This window comes from Microtus pennsylvanicus, chromosome 15 (genome assembly GCF_037038515.1).
Source record: "Microtus pennsylvanicus isolate mMicPen1 chromosome 15, mMicPen1.hap1, whole genome shotgun sequence".
Classification (NCBI taxonomy): domain Eukaryota; kingdom Metazoa; phylum Chordata; class Mammalia; order Rodentia; family Cricetidae; genus Microtus; species Microtus pennsylvanicus.
The window spans coordinates 53,378,631-53,394,752 of NC_134593.1; the positions used below are offsets into that span (position 1 = coordinate 53,378,631).

The 16,122-nt window shown below is 41.5% G+C and overlaps 1 protein-coding gene across 2 annotated transcripts in view; it reads right to left on the minus strand.

Moving 5' to 3' along the window:
- Positions 1-6,381: 6,381 nt before the first annotated feature.
- Positions 6,382-16,122, minus strand: part of Klf12 (KLF transcription factor 12) — a 377,546-nt gene continuing 367,805 nt past the window's right edge. For both annotated transcript variants that reach the window (XM_075949284.1, XM_075949282.1), the window contains exon 8: positions 6,382-15,890. In XM_075949284.1, coding sequence (XP_075805399.1) covers positions 15,709-15,890 — 182 coding nt within the window. In that variant the 3' untranslated portion in view covers positions 6,382-15,708. The remainder of the gene's footprint in view (positions 15,891-16,122) is intronic.

The window sequence follows — 16,122 nt, forward strand, 5'->3', positions numbered from 1 at the left end:
TACCATCTCACACTTAAAGAGACATGATATTCTTTGTCCCCAAATCTCTTAAATCCCATTCACCAAGCAAACCGACACCCTTTCCTTTCTAGGAGACTGAAGGGGAAGTGGCTCTGAGGCCCCTGGAAGGTGATGGTGGTAAAATGGCCTTTCTGTGGTTCTGACTGAAGAATGATATTCTTATGCACTGGGTGCTCCAGGAGGACTGAGCAAATACACACCCCTTCTCCACTGTGGTTAGCGGAAAAGTGCCTGCGCTCTGCTGGGTGCACAGGAAGGGTGGTGATGAACCGGAGGAAGGCTGACCTTGTGCCGAGCATCCTTAGAGTGCATCCTTCACCCACCTCCCATGGAGGTAGCATTGCTACTTTCAGGGTTAGACACATTTCCTCAGGCAAGGGAGATTCTGGGATGGCTTCCATTTGGTTTGTTGTTTTTCCTTAATATTGACTTCATTTTAGGTGTGTGGGTGTTTCGCCTGCCATATGTGTGTGCCTGGTGCCCATGGAGGTTGGGAGAGGACATCCCCTGGAACTGGAGTTACGAAAGGGTATGAATGGTCGTGTGGGTGATGGGTATTGAACCCTGGCTGTCTGCAAGAACAATAGCTCATAACAGTAGAGCTATATATCCATCCCCTTCATTAGTCTTAAGGTGAGTGTTAATGTTTTAAACAGTAACCTTCTGTAACCAAACTCCGTATCCATCAACAGTCTTTAAGTTTTGTGTTAATCTCTGCATCCCAGACACAGTTACAACATTCTGCTTAGCATACCTGGCATCATAGAGAAGAAATGATTTTCAAGTGGGGGCGTTCTTTTATCCTCTCTCAATAGGAAATTTAAAAATGTCCCAATCACACTATCATTCCCCGAGTGAGTTCACCCTTGATCTTCTTTACGTTTACCTTGAAAACATCACATTTGTGAACCCATTCCAACAGGGCAGTAGCATTTTCTTGGCTCTACGGCAGAGGAAGCTCTCGACAGCAATACATCCTAAAGAAGAGGGAATATGGATGAGCCCCCTGACTGAACTGATAAGGAAGCCAAGAGAGGCAAAACACGGGTGCGTGCTCAAGGCTTTACGGAGCAGTTAACCTTGGGACTCACCTGTGTGTACAGATAAAGCAGCGGCTTCCGGTCAGCACATTTATAGAGCTTTCCAAATCCCTGGGTTTTTTTCTCCATTTGTGCTTTTATCTCTCTCTGAACTTTATGCCCGGGTTCTGTCTGCTGATAGTCTTTACACACAGAGACCGCCATGAGATTAAACAGGGAGAAGTCTAAAGGTTTCCTTTGTCATCGTTGACGTCTGAAAGTCTTTAATAGAAGTGCATAGCTCCCACCAGCTAGAAAGCAGCACAAAGTGCCACCCTCCCCCAATAGGAGTGGCAAACGCTTTACAAATCACAGCCTCCAGAGAAAGGACAAGAAACTGTCAAAGGTTCTGGTGGAAAATAACCAGACTCAGAAAATCTCAACACTTCATGGGATGCAGTCAGCAGGCTGGGGGCTCTAGCTGTATAGTTGCACGTCATAAAACACCAGTGTCACAGTTTTAGACAGAAGACGAAGAAGAAAACACAGGAAATGCAAACCTATTTTCGTCTCCCTCTGGGCGGAGAGATTTCAATACCACAGAACACTTCACAAAAGGCAGGAAATGACGACGCAATGGGTAAAAATCATTCATACTGAAAGAAGAAAGCAAACAATACAAAGTCATAAGAGATGGCTTGCTCCCACTTGCCCAAGCTCTGAGGACTCACCTTGGGAACTCTGGTCTTTGTGTGCCTGGGTGCTCCGTGGCGCAGGGGCAAGCTATCCGAATTCTCTGGGTCTGGAGAAGGCATTTCCAATTGGAACATTGACAGCCTTAGCTGTGCCCACATAGGTTTAAATTTTTTTCCCGTGAAGACTGTTTTCTGGTTGCAGTAATCCTGTATGCTAGCTGTGATCCTAGCTCTCACAGGTTCTTCAACTGATCCAATAATCAGGTGAACGTCATTTCTAAACGCTGAGGTAGAGTGCGGGCTCAATGTAGAGCTTTTCAAATGTGAGTTGCCATAAAGATGCTTCTTTTGAAAGATGTCAAAGTGTTAAAAAACCAAGGACATGAAACGAAATGCTTCTTAATTAGCATAGTAATGTGTTGGAGTGGGAAAGGGGAAAGCCGTGTGATGTGGGCTAGAGCAGTAGTCACTCGTAGAGAAAAACTTCCAGATAAAACGGTACCTTGAACTTTAGGATGTTTGAAATCTTTACATAGGGTACTTTGTCATCTTAATAAAAAGCCCAGCTTCTAATATTTATAAGAAAATTTTGAGGTTTATCATAGATTATATAGATAGAGAAATTCCAGTGAGTAACTAATGATTGCATTTCAATCACCTTCCCCCTCTGATGGTAATTCAGTATTAATATCACTAGTAATTAGTAGTGTTACTGTCAGTACTGAAGGGCCAGCCTACAGCTTCTCATGCCAAATTCATGCTGAGATCACTGAGCTACATCCCCAGCTTTGAATAAGTTTATAATGACCAATTGTTTTCTATACTTCTTCTTTAAGAAGAGAATCTATTGGTAAGTGCGGGGATGCATTTAAAATCTAATTTAGCTTTTAAATTACTAGAACATTTTTTTCAGCAATAACATCTTATTACTCTCCTCATTACCTAGATAACAAAGTCCAAATTCTGTGATCTGCTTCGGAAGTATGCTTCCAAGTTTTCTTTTCCTCTCCTCCTTATTAAAATCCTATCTCTAAATTGGATCATTTGCATAGCTATCAACTTTCATAGAAAATGAATTCTCACCACGCATCAGGAGCTGTGGAATGAGAAATGAAGAAGAGACAGCCCTTGCTCTCAAATAGCTCACAGCTTCACAAAGGAGATGATGTCGTAATGGTTCCTTAGCATCCCTACAGGTGTAAGACTTGAGATGTGCTCATAGCCTGAGTGCAGATATGGCTCCCCTCCTTGCATGATGGGTAAACAGTTTATGGAAGAACTCACAAAGAAGCTGGATGTTGGTGGCACATGCCTTTAATCCCTGCATTTGGGAGGCAGAGACAGGTGGATCTCTGAGAGTTTGAGGCCAGCCTGGTCTACAAAGTGAGGTTTTTCTCTGTTACAGACAGAAACCTTGTCTCGTGGGGGTAAGAGACTGGGAGAACTCATGGGGAGAAAGCAAACAAACTGTAATTCACTAAACAAAAGACACAACAGACAAGGGAGCAGTATGCTCTCAGGCACACACAAAAGCTCAAAACGGAAATGTGGGTGTATTAGTCAAAGTTCTCTAAAAGAGCAGAGCCTTCATAATGAATACATACCAAAAAGGGATGCATTAGTTTGGCTTACACAGTACAAGTCGGACAGCTTAGACCCCAAGCAATAGTGCAGAGGGGTCCTAAATTGGTCTTGCCCTGTAGTCAGATTAATGAATATCTTAAATGTCACTACAGAACCTTTATATAGCAACTGATGAAAACAGAGACAGAGACCTGCAGTAGAGCTCTTTGGCTGAGCTCCAAAGTTCAGTTGAAGAGTGGGAAGAGTAAGAATATGAGCAAAGAAGTCAAGACCATGATGGGGACACCCATTCTCTTTGGATGGATACCTTGCTCAGACTAGATATAGTAGAAAGGACCTTGGACCTTCCTCAAAGCAACGTGTTTTACCCTCTCTGAGGAGTGGATGGGGGTGGGGCAGAGGAGAAGATGGAGGGAATGAGAGGAGAGTAGGAAGTGGGAACTGGGATTGGTATATATGAAAAAAGAAAGTGTGTTTCCTTTTTAAAAATAATAAAATTAAAAAATAAAGGATCATGAAATGTAAAAACAAAAGGCATGTTGTGTAGGTGTTCATTGGTGACTTGAGACTAAATAGAAAGTAATATAAATTATACTTATTACACCGCTGGGAGGGAAATAAATTAAATCCAGATCGTACAGGGACAAAATACAAACAATCCATTGTGTTGAAGAAAACTATGCAACTTTGGTGGGAAGACAAGGAACTATCACTATGAAAACCCTCAGTGGCCACTGAGGACTGAAATAATTTTTCAGTGATATACCCCTTTTCTGGTACTGGATATATATGTAAGTATATATATATATATATATATATATATATATATGTATATAAGTATATAAGTACACATATACGCTTGTGTGTATTAAATCCCCAAGGCATTCTAGCTGTAAGTGCCTTCTCTGCTTTTGACCACTCCATACTGCTTGCTTCCTAGTCATCCAACTGGAGCCCATAATGAACAAGGAAGCCATCAGCATTTAGATTAAAAATCACAGGTGTGTTCCGACAGCCTGAGTCCAGCTGAGGCCTGAGGAAGTTACAGGATTTTCCATCTCCTAGGTAATCCCAGACATTGAAATGTACAGGAATTACCAGCCTAAGAAATCTCCACACATAGATTATCTGGAGTAAAAACATCTTCTGATGTGTTCGGGGAAGACTTGTCTCTGCGTCAAGGGGAGATTGAAGCACAAATGAAAACTAAGCTAGAGAGATGGTTTAGCTGCCTGTATAGCCTGAAGAGAATTTCCTCTGGCTGAAAATTAGTCCAAGGATATATAAATCTAATATTCACCTTCCTATTTTATTAACAGACTATACCCAAAATGAAGTGGCCCAGATTAGGATCAGCTCTGCAAGTCCTTCCACTCTGTACAAAGAGTCCCAAAGATGAGGTTTTCCCTTTACTGTTCTGTCTTATAGGGTCATTTCTAAAATTACCACCACTAAAAGTATTGCCAAAAGAGTTTAGCAAAACCAGACTGTTTGCATAGCTGGAAAGATGGCTCAGTGGTTAAGAGAACTGACTACTCTGGCAGAAGACCCTCGCTTGTTTTCCTGTATCCACATGGTGGCTCACAACCATTGTAACTCCAGTTCCACCGGATCTGATGCTCTCATTTGAAAACATTTGCAGCACCTGCCTGGCAATGTAAGTTCAATTATCAGAAGTCACATAAAGACAATTGGAGAGAAGAGATGTCATAGATTTGTCTTCTTACCTTCATGTGCTCACATACACATAATACACCTGCCCACACCCATAGACAGACAGCCAGCCACACACACACACACACACACACACACACACACACACACACACACACCACACACTTTTAAAATTCAACTGGTTACTGCATCAGATTTTAAGAACCATGTACTTTTAGTGATTTGTAAGACTGGAGTGTAATTCCCAGACAAAGATCTAGAAGCTTTCAGTGGTAGAGAAAGAGGCTTTGCCAGGACCCCTCAGTAATGTTTCAATGGGGTGAACTTGAGAAAGTCATGGCAGTGGTGAGCCAGCTTCTGCACAGGGTGAAAGAGGTGGGTTTTGATGCTGAAGGTGGGGGGAGGGACAGTTTGCAGGATTTTTCCAATTCCTTGGTTCGTAATAGAACCAATAGAACAATGTCCCAGAACTCACCATCCTTTCAAAGAAGGATTTGAGGCAGTGATAGAAGGATCCAAAATCTCTCTGGAGCTCTGATTTTTCTTTGCTGAGTACGACGGATATTTTGATTGGCTTCTTTTGTAGGGGAATAATCAAAGTTCTGTACTGAATGTCTCCTGATCACTGTTTTTCCTGATTCTCTCATCTCTCACTCTCTCACTCCCATCTTTTCTACCTTTCCTGATGGCTAAGAAAACTGATCCCACAACCAGACTAACTGGAAATGCTGCTTAAGCTGAGCTCTCACATTTTAATCTCCATCTCGTATCATTAGAATATGGCTGGATTATAATTCAAGATTTTTTTGGAATGAACACAAACTATTGAGGGAGATGTTAGGTATAGTTTATAGTCACTTGATTTATAGAATATATTTTTCTAGCTCTTCAAGGGAAGCACACTAGGTCATAGAAAACAGATTTTTTTTCATGAATTTGTTTTAGCAATTATTTAAGGATAGTCTACTTATTAATGTTCTTATTTTCAAACCTCTCAATAATCCAGTTTTCTCAAAAACATGAAGTGATCAGCTACTCTCGGCATGTTCCATGGATCATTTTTATGACATACAAAATCTGAAGAAATTTGTAGCTCATGGGATTCAATTTCGATCTATCAGAGATGCATCTTTTGTATCACACGGTATTTCTGGACCACCTTTGAATTTGCTAATCATTAAAATACTAGGAATTTCTTTTTAGGTGATCGTTGTTTGCAAAATAAAACTCTCATTCTTTTTATAACACAGATTCTATCTTATCCTGGGTTTCAATTTACTATATGCAAGCAGAAAAACTTCTCCCAACAAAGGTTTAATTAGAATTGTTAATAGCTATGATTTCCAAAGTGTTTGAGTCAGCCTCAGTAATAATTAGGGAGTCTTGTTCCATACAAAATGCTTTATTTAACCTTCATGCCTTCATTCAGATAATTATACAAATGCATACAGATAAAGGTTTAAACTCTATTTCAGTTCACAGCTCAATTCATAGGAAAGTTGAATACAGAAAAGCAATGCACCAACAGAATATGTCTGAGACACCATTGAAAACGATAACACTTGTTCATTTAAATCTCTGAGAATAGAATGGAATACTCTTCTGAGAGAACCTCATTAGGAGAGTCTCCCTTTTCATTATCATAGGGCAAAAAAAAATCACCATTTTACAGTAAAAGAAAAAGCTCTGAGTATATTTACAATACATACACTATACATAAATACAAGAACAACACTTACATAATATTAATAAACTCATAACAGGAGCTGCCTAAACACTACAGAGTATATAAATGCAGAGGAAACTATTAGGAAATTAGATATTTAAGCTAAAGAAATAAATTCATTTGCAATTAAAATTCAGAACAGAAAAGCCAAACAAAGAAGTAAGAACTCAACACATTTGCTTGCCAGCATCATTGGGGGATTTCCCCCTTTAATGTAGGCTCTCCTCTGGGCACTCTTAGCTCTCTGGGTCATATGCCCAAGAGTTTTGTTGCAAGATTAGATCCATAATATGAATCAGAAGCAGCCCAGATATTCACTTTGCTGTGCAGAGGCTTCTAGCCTAGAATAACCACTTTGCAAACTAGAGGACAATTTTTATATTTTTTTTACACAGAACGATCTTGTGATCCAATGACCGTGTGTAATAAGCTAAGTGTTGAGGAAAAGCAAAGAGATGCCTGCTTGATTTGGCCAAAGATGATGTTTTCTTTGTTCTCATGTTTTTCAGATACGACTGGGAGATTTACTCAAAGGAATATGACGTCTGCGCTGACTGACCCTCTCCACCAAGAGAAATGTCTAGACTACTACTAATTATAACTAAGTCATTTTAAGTGGCAGGTGGGTAGCTTAAAGGTGGTCTGCTCTCATCATTTCACAACACAGACAGTGCCTAGTACATCCTTCTATGGACAAACACGAATGTGCTGGTTTCTCTTTGTAAAAAGTGATCATGATACACATAATTGCATTCTGAGGCAGGATGACATCATACATAAGACAATGTTTTCAAGCTGGTTTTGTTAAGGAGTTATCTCACATCCATCCATAGTTGGTTTGCCATGTGATGCAATGTGTCCCACATAGACATGAACAAAACAATACAACCACCACACCACCCCATGGAGGGGGAGACAGTGGTTTTCAAAAATGAACCTTCAAACACAACACATTGTACACAGACAAGTTGATAGGAAAGAGCCTTGTATGTAGGCACCAGTGCCCAGTTCAGGAATACCCACTGAATGTAAAAATCTGAGGAACAAAATATACTCTATATAGTCTGGATACAACACAAAACTCTGCCATGAGAAGGCTAGAAAAGTGAGTAAGGGGAAAATATATTTTCTATTATGTTTTTTGTTGTATTTTTAGTTAATGAAATGAGCAGAAAAGGAAGATGTCAAAATATCCCTAAAATAACTTAGTTTTTGATTGACTGGACACTTTTACTTGTAGAATTGGACCTGAATTCTCTCCTATAAACCCTCATTTCTTAACAAAAATTAATCTCTGTCAAAGACTTGGCTACCTTGCTTTTGAAAAAAGAATCACTCACAACAGGAATCACTGAAACACTTCACGTTTCTGGAGATGAAATGTAGGGAATAAAAGGTTATTGATGTGCCTGTTTCCACTATTCATTTCTTGTCAACCCACTTAGAGGGGTGGCATTGCCATCTGAGAAATAATTGTTGTTGAAACTCAATTAAGTGACAGGAGTCTAAGTCTACAGGAGATGGGAGGCATAGACACTTGCTTTCAGCATGGAAGAAGTGGCTTACGGAGCTTTTATCTCTTCCCCCAGCCAACTAACAGGGAGAACGATCATAATTCAGGGGATTCATTTTCAGAAACTGAAACACTCTGAGAAATGGCATTCTTAATGTTCTCCAAGTCCATTAGCGCTGCCATGAATCAATACTGTCAGAGACTTTCTTCTATGCAGAAAGGGAAGGATTTTACGTCTCTGACGTTAGGCAGCTCCTCACATAAGACTCAAACTAACAAGGCTATAAGCAAATTACTTATGAAACTATTTAAAACATTCCAAGACAGTGCTGTTATGTGAGAACCCTGGAAAGAAACTGTCCACTGGTCATCTCAATGCTGACATCAACACCCTATGGACACCTGTTACGAAGTACCTCTACAGAGGGGAGGGTTTTAGACACAGCCTTGCAGAGATTATCACAGGTCTGTGTTAGGAAAAAAGGAATGACTACACATACAAAGAAATATGAAAATTGAGAAAAACTACCTGGGACTAAATGATAGTAAGAAGTAAGAAGGGTTTCAAAGATCTTGGGAGCTCTGGGCAAACAGTTGGAAGAAATCAACAAGTTTAGGGAGGTCTGTGGTTCAATGTTTGTCTAGAATTACTGCCCATCAGTGAGTTTCCAGGAAGGGGCGGATTTCAAATCCTCTGTACCATTGTCTGATGTAGCAGGTTCTTCTATCTATGTGTTGCTTTCATTGGTTGAATAAAGAAACTGTCTTGGCCTTTTGATAAGGCAGCACTTAGGTAGAGTAGACCTTACTGAATGCTGGGAAGAAGGGCAATGTGGCAGACACCATAAAGCTCCTGCCCAAGACTGACGCTGGTTAAAATCTTTCTCCATAAGCCATGACCTCATGATGCTATACAGATTATTAAAAATGGGCTAGATCAAGATATGTAAGTTAGCCAATAAGAGGCTAAAACTAATGGGCCAGGCAGTAATTTGATTAATATAGTTTCTGTGTGATTCTTTCAGGTGTAAGCTAGCAGGGCAGTCAAGACCAAAAACAGGCCCACTCCTCCTACAACAATTGTCAATTCATATGCTAAATCAACTGCTACATCATATTCCTACAGGGTTCTCATAACAAAACCAAGTTAGACACTGGGGACATGACAGCCAGGACGAGGGAAGAAAGCTATGTGCTATACTACAAAGAAGGCCCTCTTAACTTACTTTGTGCCCCTGGATATCTCAGCTGTTCTCATTGTGCCTTGGTTTCCCATCCATGAAGGGGAGACCAGTTGTACAGACTGGAGTGACCATGTTAAAATCCCTCAGCGTGAGCTTTGAACCTCCCAGGGTACTTCTGCACTTTCAGACAACACACGGGGAGGAGGAAGTCAGAATGTCTGATGTCAGCATGATCAGGGAATAGAGTAGCTGTTTAGCACCTGTTTGCTACTCTCTCTCTCTCTCCCTCTTGATGCATGTGTCTTCATCCCTATTCTCTGAAACAGAGTAGGGTAAAGAGCGGATGGTCTTCTTGACCTGAGGTTGGGGCCTGGAGAATGCTGTCCACCGCAGTACCACACTGTCTAAAAACCTGAAGGCTTATTCTCGGCCATACATTGAGAATCATCATTATTGAGTGTTTGGCTCTAATATAGCTTTGCTGGTAGCCTCGACAGCTTGTCTGGGCAAATTCACGCACTGAGACAGCAGGGGTGAAGAATACACTGAGTTCGTGTCTATGCCCAGTTTTATTGTTTATCTCTACCTATGACTCCACTTGTAGCCATAAAACAATTTGAGGAGAAAAACTTGTGAACTTCGGAATGTACACAATGAGGTAACTGCCAGGATTAACTAAATAACTGTCTGAAGGCCTTTGCAAGTATCACAAGATTTTTTTTGGGGGGGGGAGGGAAGAGGACTTGTCAGTGTTGACCTCCATATTCTCCTTGATGATATCAGGATTTATTGGGTGAAAAGAGAATGAAGCACAAAAGATGAACTTGCACACTGATGTAAGTGGGTAAAATAAAGAAGATAAAAGTCTCTCGCTGTTTCGCACTAAGTGCATCAGTGTTTTTAACTGAGCAACTCTTTCAGAGCTCTGTTATAAATGTGAGGTACACTTTATCTGAATATTGTAATTGTTCTACATCGTCATGTACACTGAAGATAACTTTATTTTCCATATTCACCTGATCGTATTCAAGTAAGACAAAGAAAATTAAGAGATATTAATTGCAAATAGGGTTACTTCTACTTCAAAATGATGAAAGCCCTTTCCTGTGGGTTTGTGGGAACAGATCTAATTTACTATGTGCATATATTTACTCTGTGTGTGCTCAAACCGTGCAGGAAAAACTCGGTATGATGAAGAATTATTGCTGTGTGAAAGTATAGGATTATCTCATTGGTCATATTCATTGACAGGCACTTTCAGCTTTTAATTAATTTCTGGGAAAAAATGGGCATTAACTTTTTCCTATTGCCACTACAGAGTCTTTTAATATGTGGCTATATCAATACACTTAACCTCATCAACATGTACCTACATTGGAAAGCAACCCCTCTGAAACTTAGACAAGAATAAACACCTGATTTTATTGTTTTCAATTGAGAACCACTCTGCTGAGGATAACTGAGAAGCTAGATGATTTTTCTAGAACAAGCACATCTCCATTTTTCCTTTTTCAAGAAAAGACAAGTATGAAGAAATGACCTCATCTGAGTTTTAAACCATTCTGGCTAAGCTATGACAAGCGGCCACTCCATTCTGACCAAGCACCATGAACATCAACAAGAGGGGACCATTTCCGGTGGCAACATCTCCAATTGTGAGTACCATCCACACACAAGGCATAGCTGAATAAGTGTTTTTTTTTATTGTGATGAAAACTAGAAGCTTTCCCCCAACATATGTCATCAAACTATTTACAACCTCTGTAAAATTGGCATGTTTGAAAATACTTCGTCCACTATCACATATGTTACGAATACAGTAAAATAGCTTCACTCTATTTTTTTAAAGATGCAGAACCCTTCCATTTTATTTTCTTATGAAAAATCTGAATTTCTATTGCAATTGCTCAGTATTTAGCATATTTAAAATACCAATGGGCATGGTTTGCTAAACAGACATTACTCTATAATGAAATTGTGAAAATATAGCATTTTGAATTTGTATATACATTTCTTAACTATAAAATGCAGGCAAAGTTACATAGTAGTATAAGCTGATTCTCTAGTCAGGTAATAACTTACATTTCTACATAGTATGGATTATCACAAAGTATTTCTTTTACAAAAGTTCTTTGTTGATATTTAGTCGCCTGCCGGCTGCTGCATGTGCAGGTGTGTGCACACAGGTGCGTGTGTTGGGGGTGTCTCTCCAGGTAAGTGAAAGGCAGTGTGGGAGCAAGGAGAAATGTAACATGGAAGACATGACCGGTCAAATCTCTTCCCGAGACTAAACCAAGACCGGTTCCTTCTGCAGGGAATTCAACCTCAGAACAAGTCAAGGAAGAGATTTGGCTGATGGCATTCATTTATGTGACAAACTTAATGAGAGTGCGGTATGAACTATGAGTATTAAGGCTTCCTGGGCCTATGGTGGTTCATCAACATCAGTTCACATTCAATGCTTTCTAGGCAGACTGCATGGGTGCTGGTATTGCCCCTGCTTCAGTTCTATGACTTCTCAATATAAAAGTGATAGACAGCCTTGAAACAACCTCTCAGCTACTTTTCTAGGCAGTTACAAGAAGAAAACAAAGGCATATTAATACTACCGAAGGCCTCACCTCACCCGATTTATTCAATTGCAGCTTTGGTACATATAATAAAGTACAGACTAAGGAACACTGCATCTCTTATCCATATACACGTGATCATTCTAATGAGCTGATCTCAAAGTGCAGACTTACATTTCCATTCAGAAACAATTGGCAATTTGGAGTTAAACAATTTGTATAAACATGAATACAGTCTTTGCATTAGCTATTCCAAATTTCCCTCATGACGAACATAGCTTTTCTAATCACCTAGAACTGTTTGTAAACAGTGAAGCGTTTTGAAAGACCCAGCCCCTAACTCATCTTCCTCTATCCCATTTAAACTTTAAAGTGATATTTAAAAGTGCTCATTTTACTCATGTAACTGACCCTCAACTTTTTGAAAACAACTTTTTGTAAAGGCAGTAGTATCATTTCCATGGTAAAGCCATCAGGAACCTCTTTCTCAATGCTATAACAGAACTTAAAATCAAGCAGTGTCCAAAGCAATCGACAGCAGGAGGCTGGAGCTGAATGGGAAGTTTCTCCACAAACAACTTAAGGTTGGAATATAAGGGACTCTCTGTAAACCCTCAAGTAACTCAACTCCCTTGTCATTAGTCTTCACATGGCAGGGAGACAATCATTTCTTCCTGCTGGTCACCAGGTATTACCAACCACACACAAGCTCCCTAGCTGCAAGCTGAACCACTTCAAATTTGAAGCCCAAACTTGCTCTGCTTAGGGAACACCAAGAAGTCCTTCCGGATTCTTTCCCTTTTTCGATAGTTTCTCATAGACTGTGCTTTTCAAGAAGCTAGATATGCACATAAAATGACTGGAGGCTTTTCTGTGCCTAAGGATATCATATTTCCTTCAGTCCCAAACCACCTGCCAAGGAGTACTGCTTACATCCCCTAGATGAGTTCCAAGTGAGTTTCAGTTCTTGGGCCACATCAGAGACATGTTCACTTGTGCTTACATCCTTTCTAAAAACATCACTGTGTCAAAAGGATGCTGTAACGATGGCAGATTTCATCAGTGATCTTACCATCTCAGTCTGCTTCCCACTGATGGGGAGTGAGTGGGGGAAGCTTGCTTCCCCAAGTCTTCCCTAAGCGGTTAGGTGCAACTCCTTTTCGTTCTGTGCTAAATTTAAATCAAGATGTCACTCAGGAAGCTTTCCCTGCCTGTCAGTTCAATGAATTCTACCTGTAAAACTTGCAAGATGTCTCTCAGTGGGAAAAGGATTGGCTCTGATGAGAGCAGACAGAACGAAGCCAAATCTATCCTTCACTTGAGTGACTTCCTTTATACCTGCCAACTAGACTCTGGGGCCAGCGCCTGGGGAGATCATGGTTGCTTGCTACTGTCTGAGTTCTTTGCACTGGCCAGTTACTAATGCTGGCATGCATCAGGAAGCCTGTTTTTATTCTGAATGATAACAGGCAATGAGAAGTAGGAAGTGCATACAGTACAGATTAAAAAAAAAATGTTCCAGTTGGTTGAAAAAAAAAAAATCCCACTGGCTGGTGGGTACCTGCCCGTGTAGCTGAAGCTAGTTATCAACAGAACTGCAGCCCTTGTTAGAGGGAAATTGCCTGATGAGTTCTTCAGACCTGGCAAAAAATATTAGAGCACATATTTTTGAAGCCAGGACTTGATCTGTAAATCATAATACTTTTGCCTGAACAGTTATTAAAATTCCTTTAAAAGCGCTCCAACCCAAGCCGTTCTTCTAGTAGTGTTTATAGTCCTTGCTTTGTCAGAACCCAATACCCCAATTAGAAACGGATACTGTAAAGGAGAACTCCGTCCCCAGACGTCCTTTTAGAGTGTGCAGACATTTAAAAAATGAGCTAGGAATATTATGTGGTTAATTTGTGCAATTTCCCAAATCAAGCATCTGTCACTGAAATATATTGCAAAGGTCTTTGCTGGAGACCTTTTATAGTTAAGCTATAAAAAAAAATCTTAACAACAAAAAAATCTCACTAAGCCCAATTGCCACACAAAGCTGAGAAAACAACAGCTTTTAGTGGGGACAAAAATATGATACTATATTGGAAAGAGTGCTTGTTGGGGGTGTATTGCTTTTCCTGTATATTTTTTGCTAGATACAAAAGGCTCTTCATTTGAGGGGGACAATGGAACCTGACTTTCTCGTCCTTCTCCCAGGATAAGCAGGTTATCTGTCCCTGTGGATGCCAATGGGGGGAACATGGGGATTCCGGGCCAGTTTAGAAAGTGAACCATGTAGAGAAGAATCCACGGGAGAGTCAGAATCTTGGCTCTCCGGGTTGAAGAAGCAGCACCAAGGTGGGCTTCCACGGGCCCCTCTTTCCAAGGACTCATGCCCAAGCTGAACAACCCCACTGACTGAAGAGTTAACCTTCAGCTCTGCCTAGCTAGTCAGCAAAGAACTGTTGCCCGACGAGAAATGGGGAGCATAATCTTTACTTGTGGTACTCGAGCAAGTAGGACGACAAAGAGCAGAAAGATGACCTCAGTGCTGTCACTAGGGCCTCTGAATGGAGCCAAGACATCCGAAATGCTGGGGTGTTTTTTACAATCCCTTTAGTGAGTATGAAAACTGGTAACGTGAGTCCTCAGTGGAGCGATTGTAGGCAAGTCCTTCTATTCATTATTGCTTTTCTCCTCCAGAGGAGCGTTCTTTCCACCTCTGCTTTGTCTCATTTTCATGCTCACTGACTTTGCATGGGCAGCCCCACCTCTTCCCTTGGTGCCGGTGTGTCTAAGAAAGCTCCCCTCCCCCTTGATTCCCTGTAATCGAACACGAAAGGCAGGGGAGATGACGCCTAGGTGACAGAACACTGCAGTTTGAAGTGGGGCGGTCGTTATTATTATGACTATTGTCGTTATCGTTTTGTTTAGACAGGCTCTTCCTATTCAACTACAGAACGCCTCTGCCCATCCATGCCAGGGCAGAGCAGGACTAGCCTTTGAGAAACTGCTCTGCCCCTCTGCTGGAACGGATGAGCAAAACATGATCGAAACAGAACACAAACAAGCAAAGACAAACAAATGAATAGACTCTTGGTTCTCTTCCGGGAGATGGCATGAAGACAAGGTGTGAGGGCTATCTAAGTCCGCCATGACTAGCATAGAGAGCTACTTCTGTGTGCCTTCTTTTGGGGTAACGGAGCTTCCCCAACAGCCCCTTCCTTTCTAGTTCATGCTGCTTGCTGGTAACAGACTGGATGTGTGTTCTGGCTTACTGAGATAGGAACTGAAATCTCTGTCTAAAGGGCTTGGGGTGGGGGAGGTGCCATGGAAGAATCATCCAAACTGAGGTCTTCTGTAACATCGATTTGTGGTAGATGACCTTTAAGGGACTGATAGCCGAGTGTCCAGCCAGCTCGAGAAATGTACAAGCTACAAACATTTTTCCAATGGCAGAGGACAGAGCACGGACAAATAATGCCTGTCTCTTCAGGACCTGAGGCGCTGAACCCCCAGGCCAGTGTGCTTGCAGCAGCTCTCCCGCGGGGTGATCATGATGGGGGGTTACCTTCAGGCTGAAAGGAGAAGGGTTCCTTCTTGTTCCTGCTCTGGTTTCAGGCACCAAGGGACGGCGGTGCTGTTGACGTTAACACTGTAGAGGGGGCTCAGCCCTGCTGAGTTAGTCGCTCTTTAACGAGACCCAGCTCTTATGCCCAGCTGGAAGACGGGAGCCTTCCTCACACCAGCATGTGCCTCCTCCGGTGCAGGGCCAGGTGGTCTGACCTCGAGAAGCTGCGATCACAGTCCGCACACTTGAATGGCTTCACTCCCGTGTGTTTGCGGTAATGCCTGGTCAGTTCATCCGAGCGGGCAAACTTCCAGGTGCAGCCTTCCCACGTGCATTTGTAGGGCTTCTCTCCTGGATGAAACAAAGACACACAAGCTTTGAGGCTCCATCCTTTTTCTGTAACAACCCAGCCAGCCCAGAATGCTGGGAAAGCGTTGTCAATGGGTGTTCTATTTGGCAGGTCTCTGTGAGTAAACCTTAGCATCCCACCGGGGGCTTTGGGGACTGAGAGGTGAGTTTCAGTTTCCTGCTGTGACATCAGTGAAGACATCAGCTAACCTTCGGATGTCTGGCTGAGGAGTGA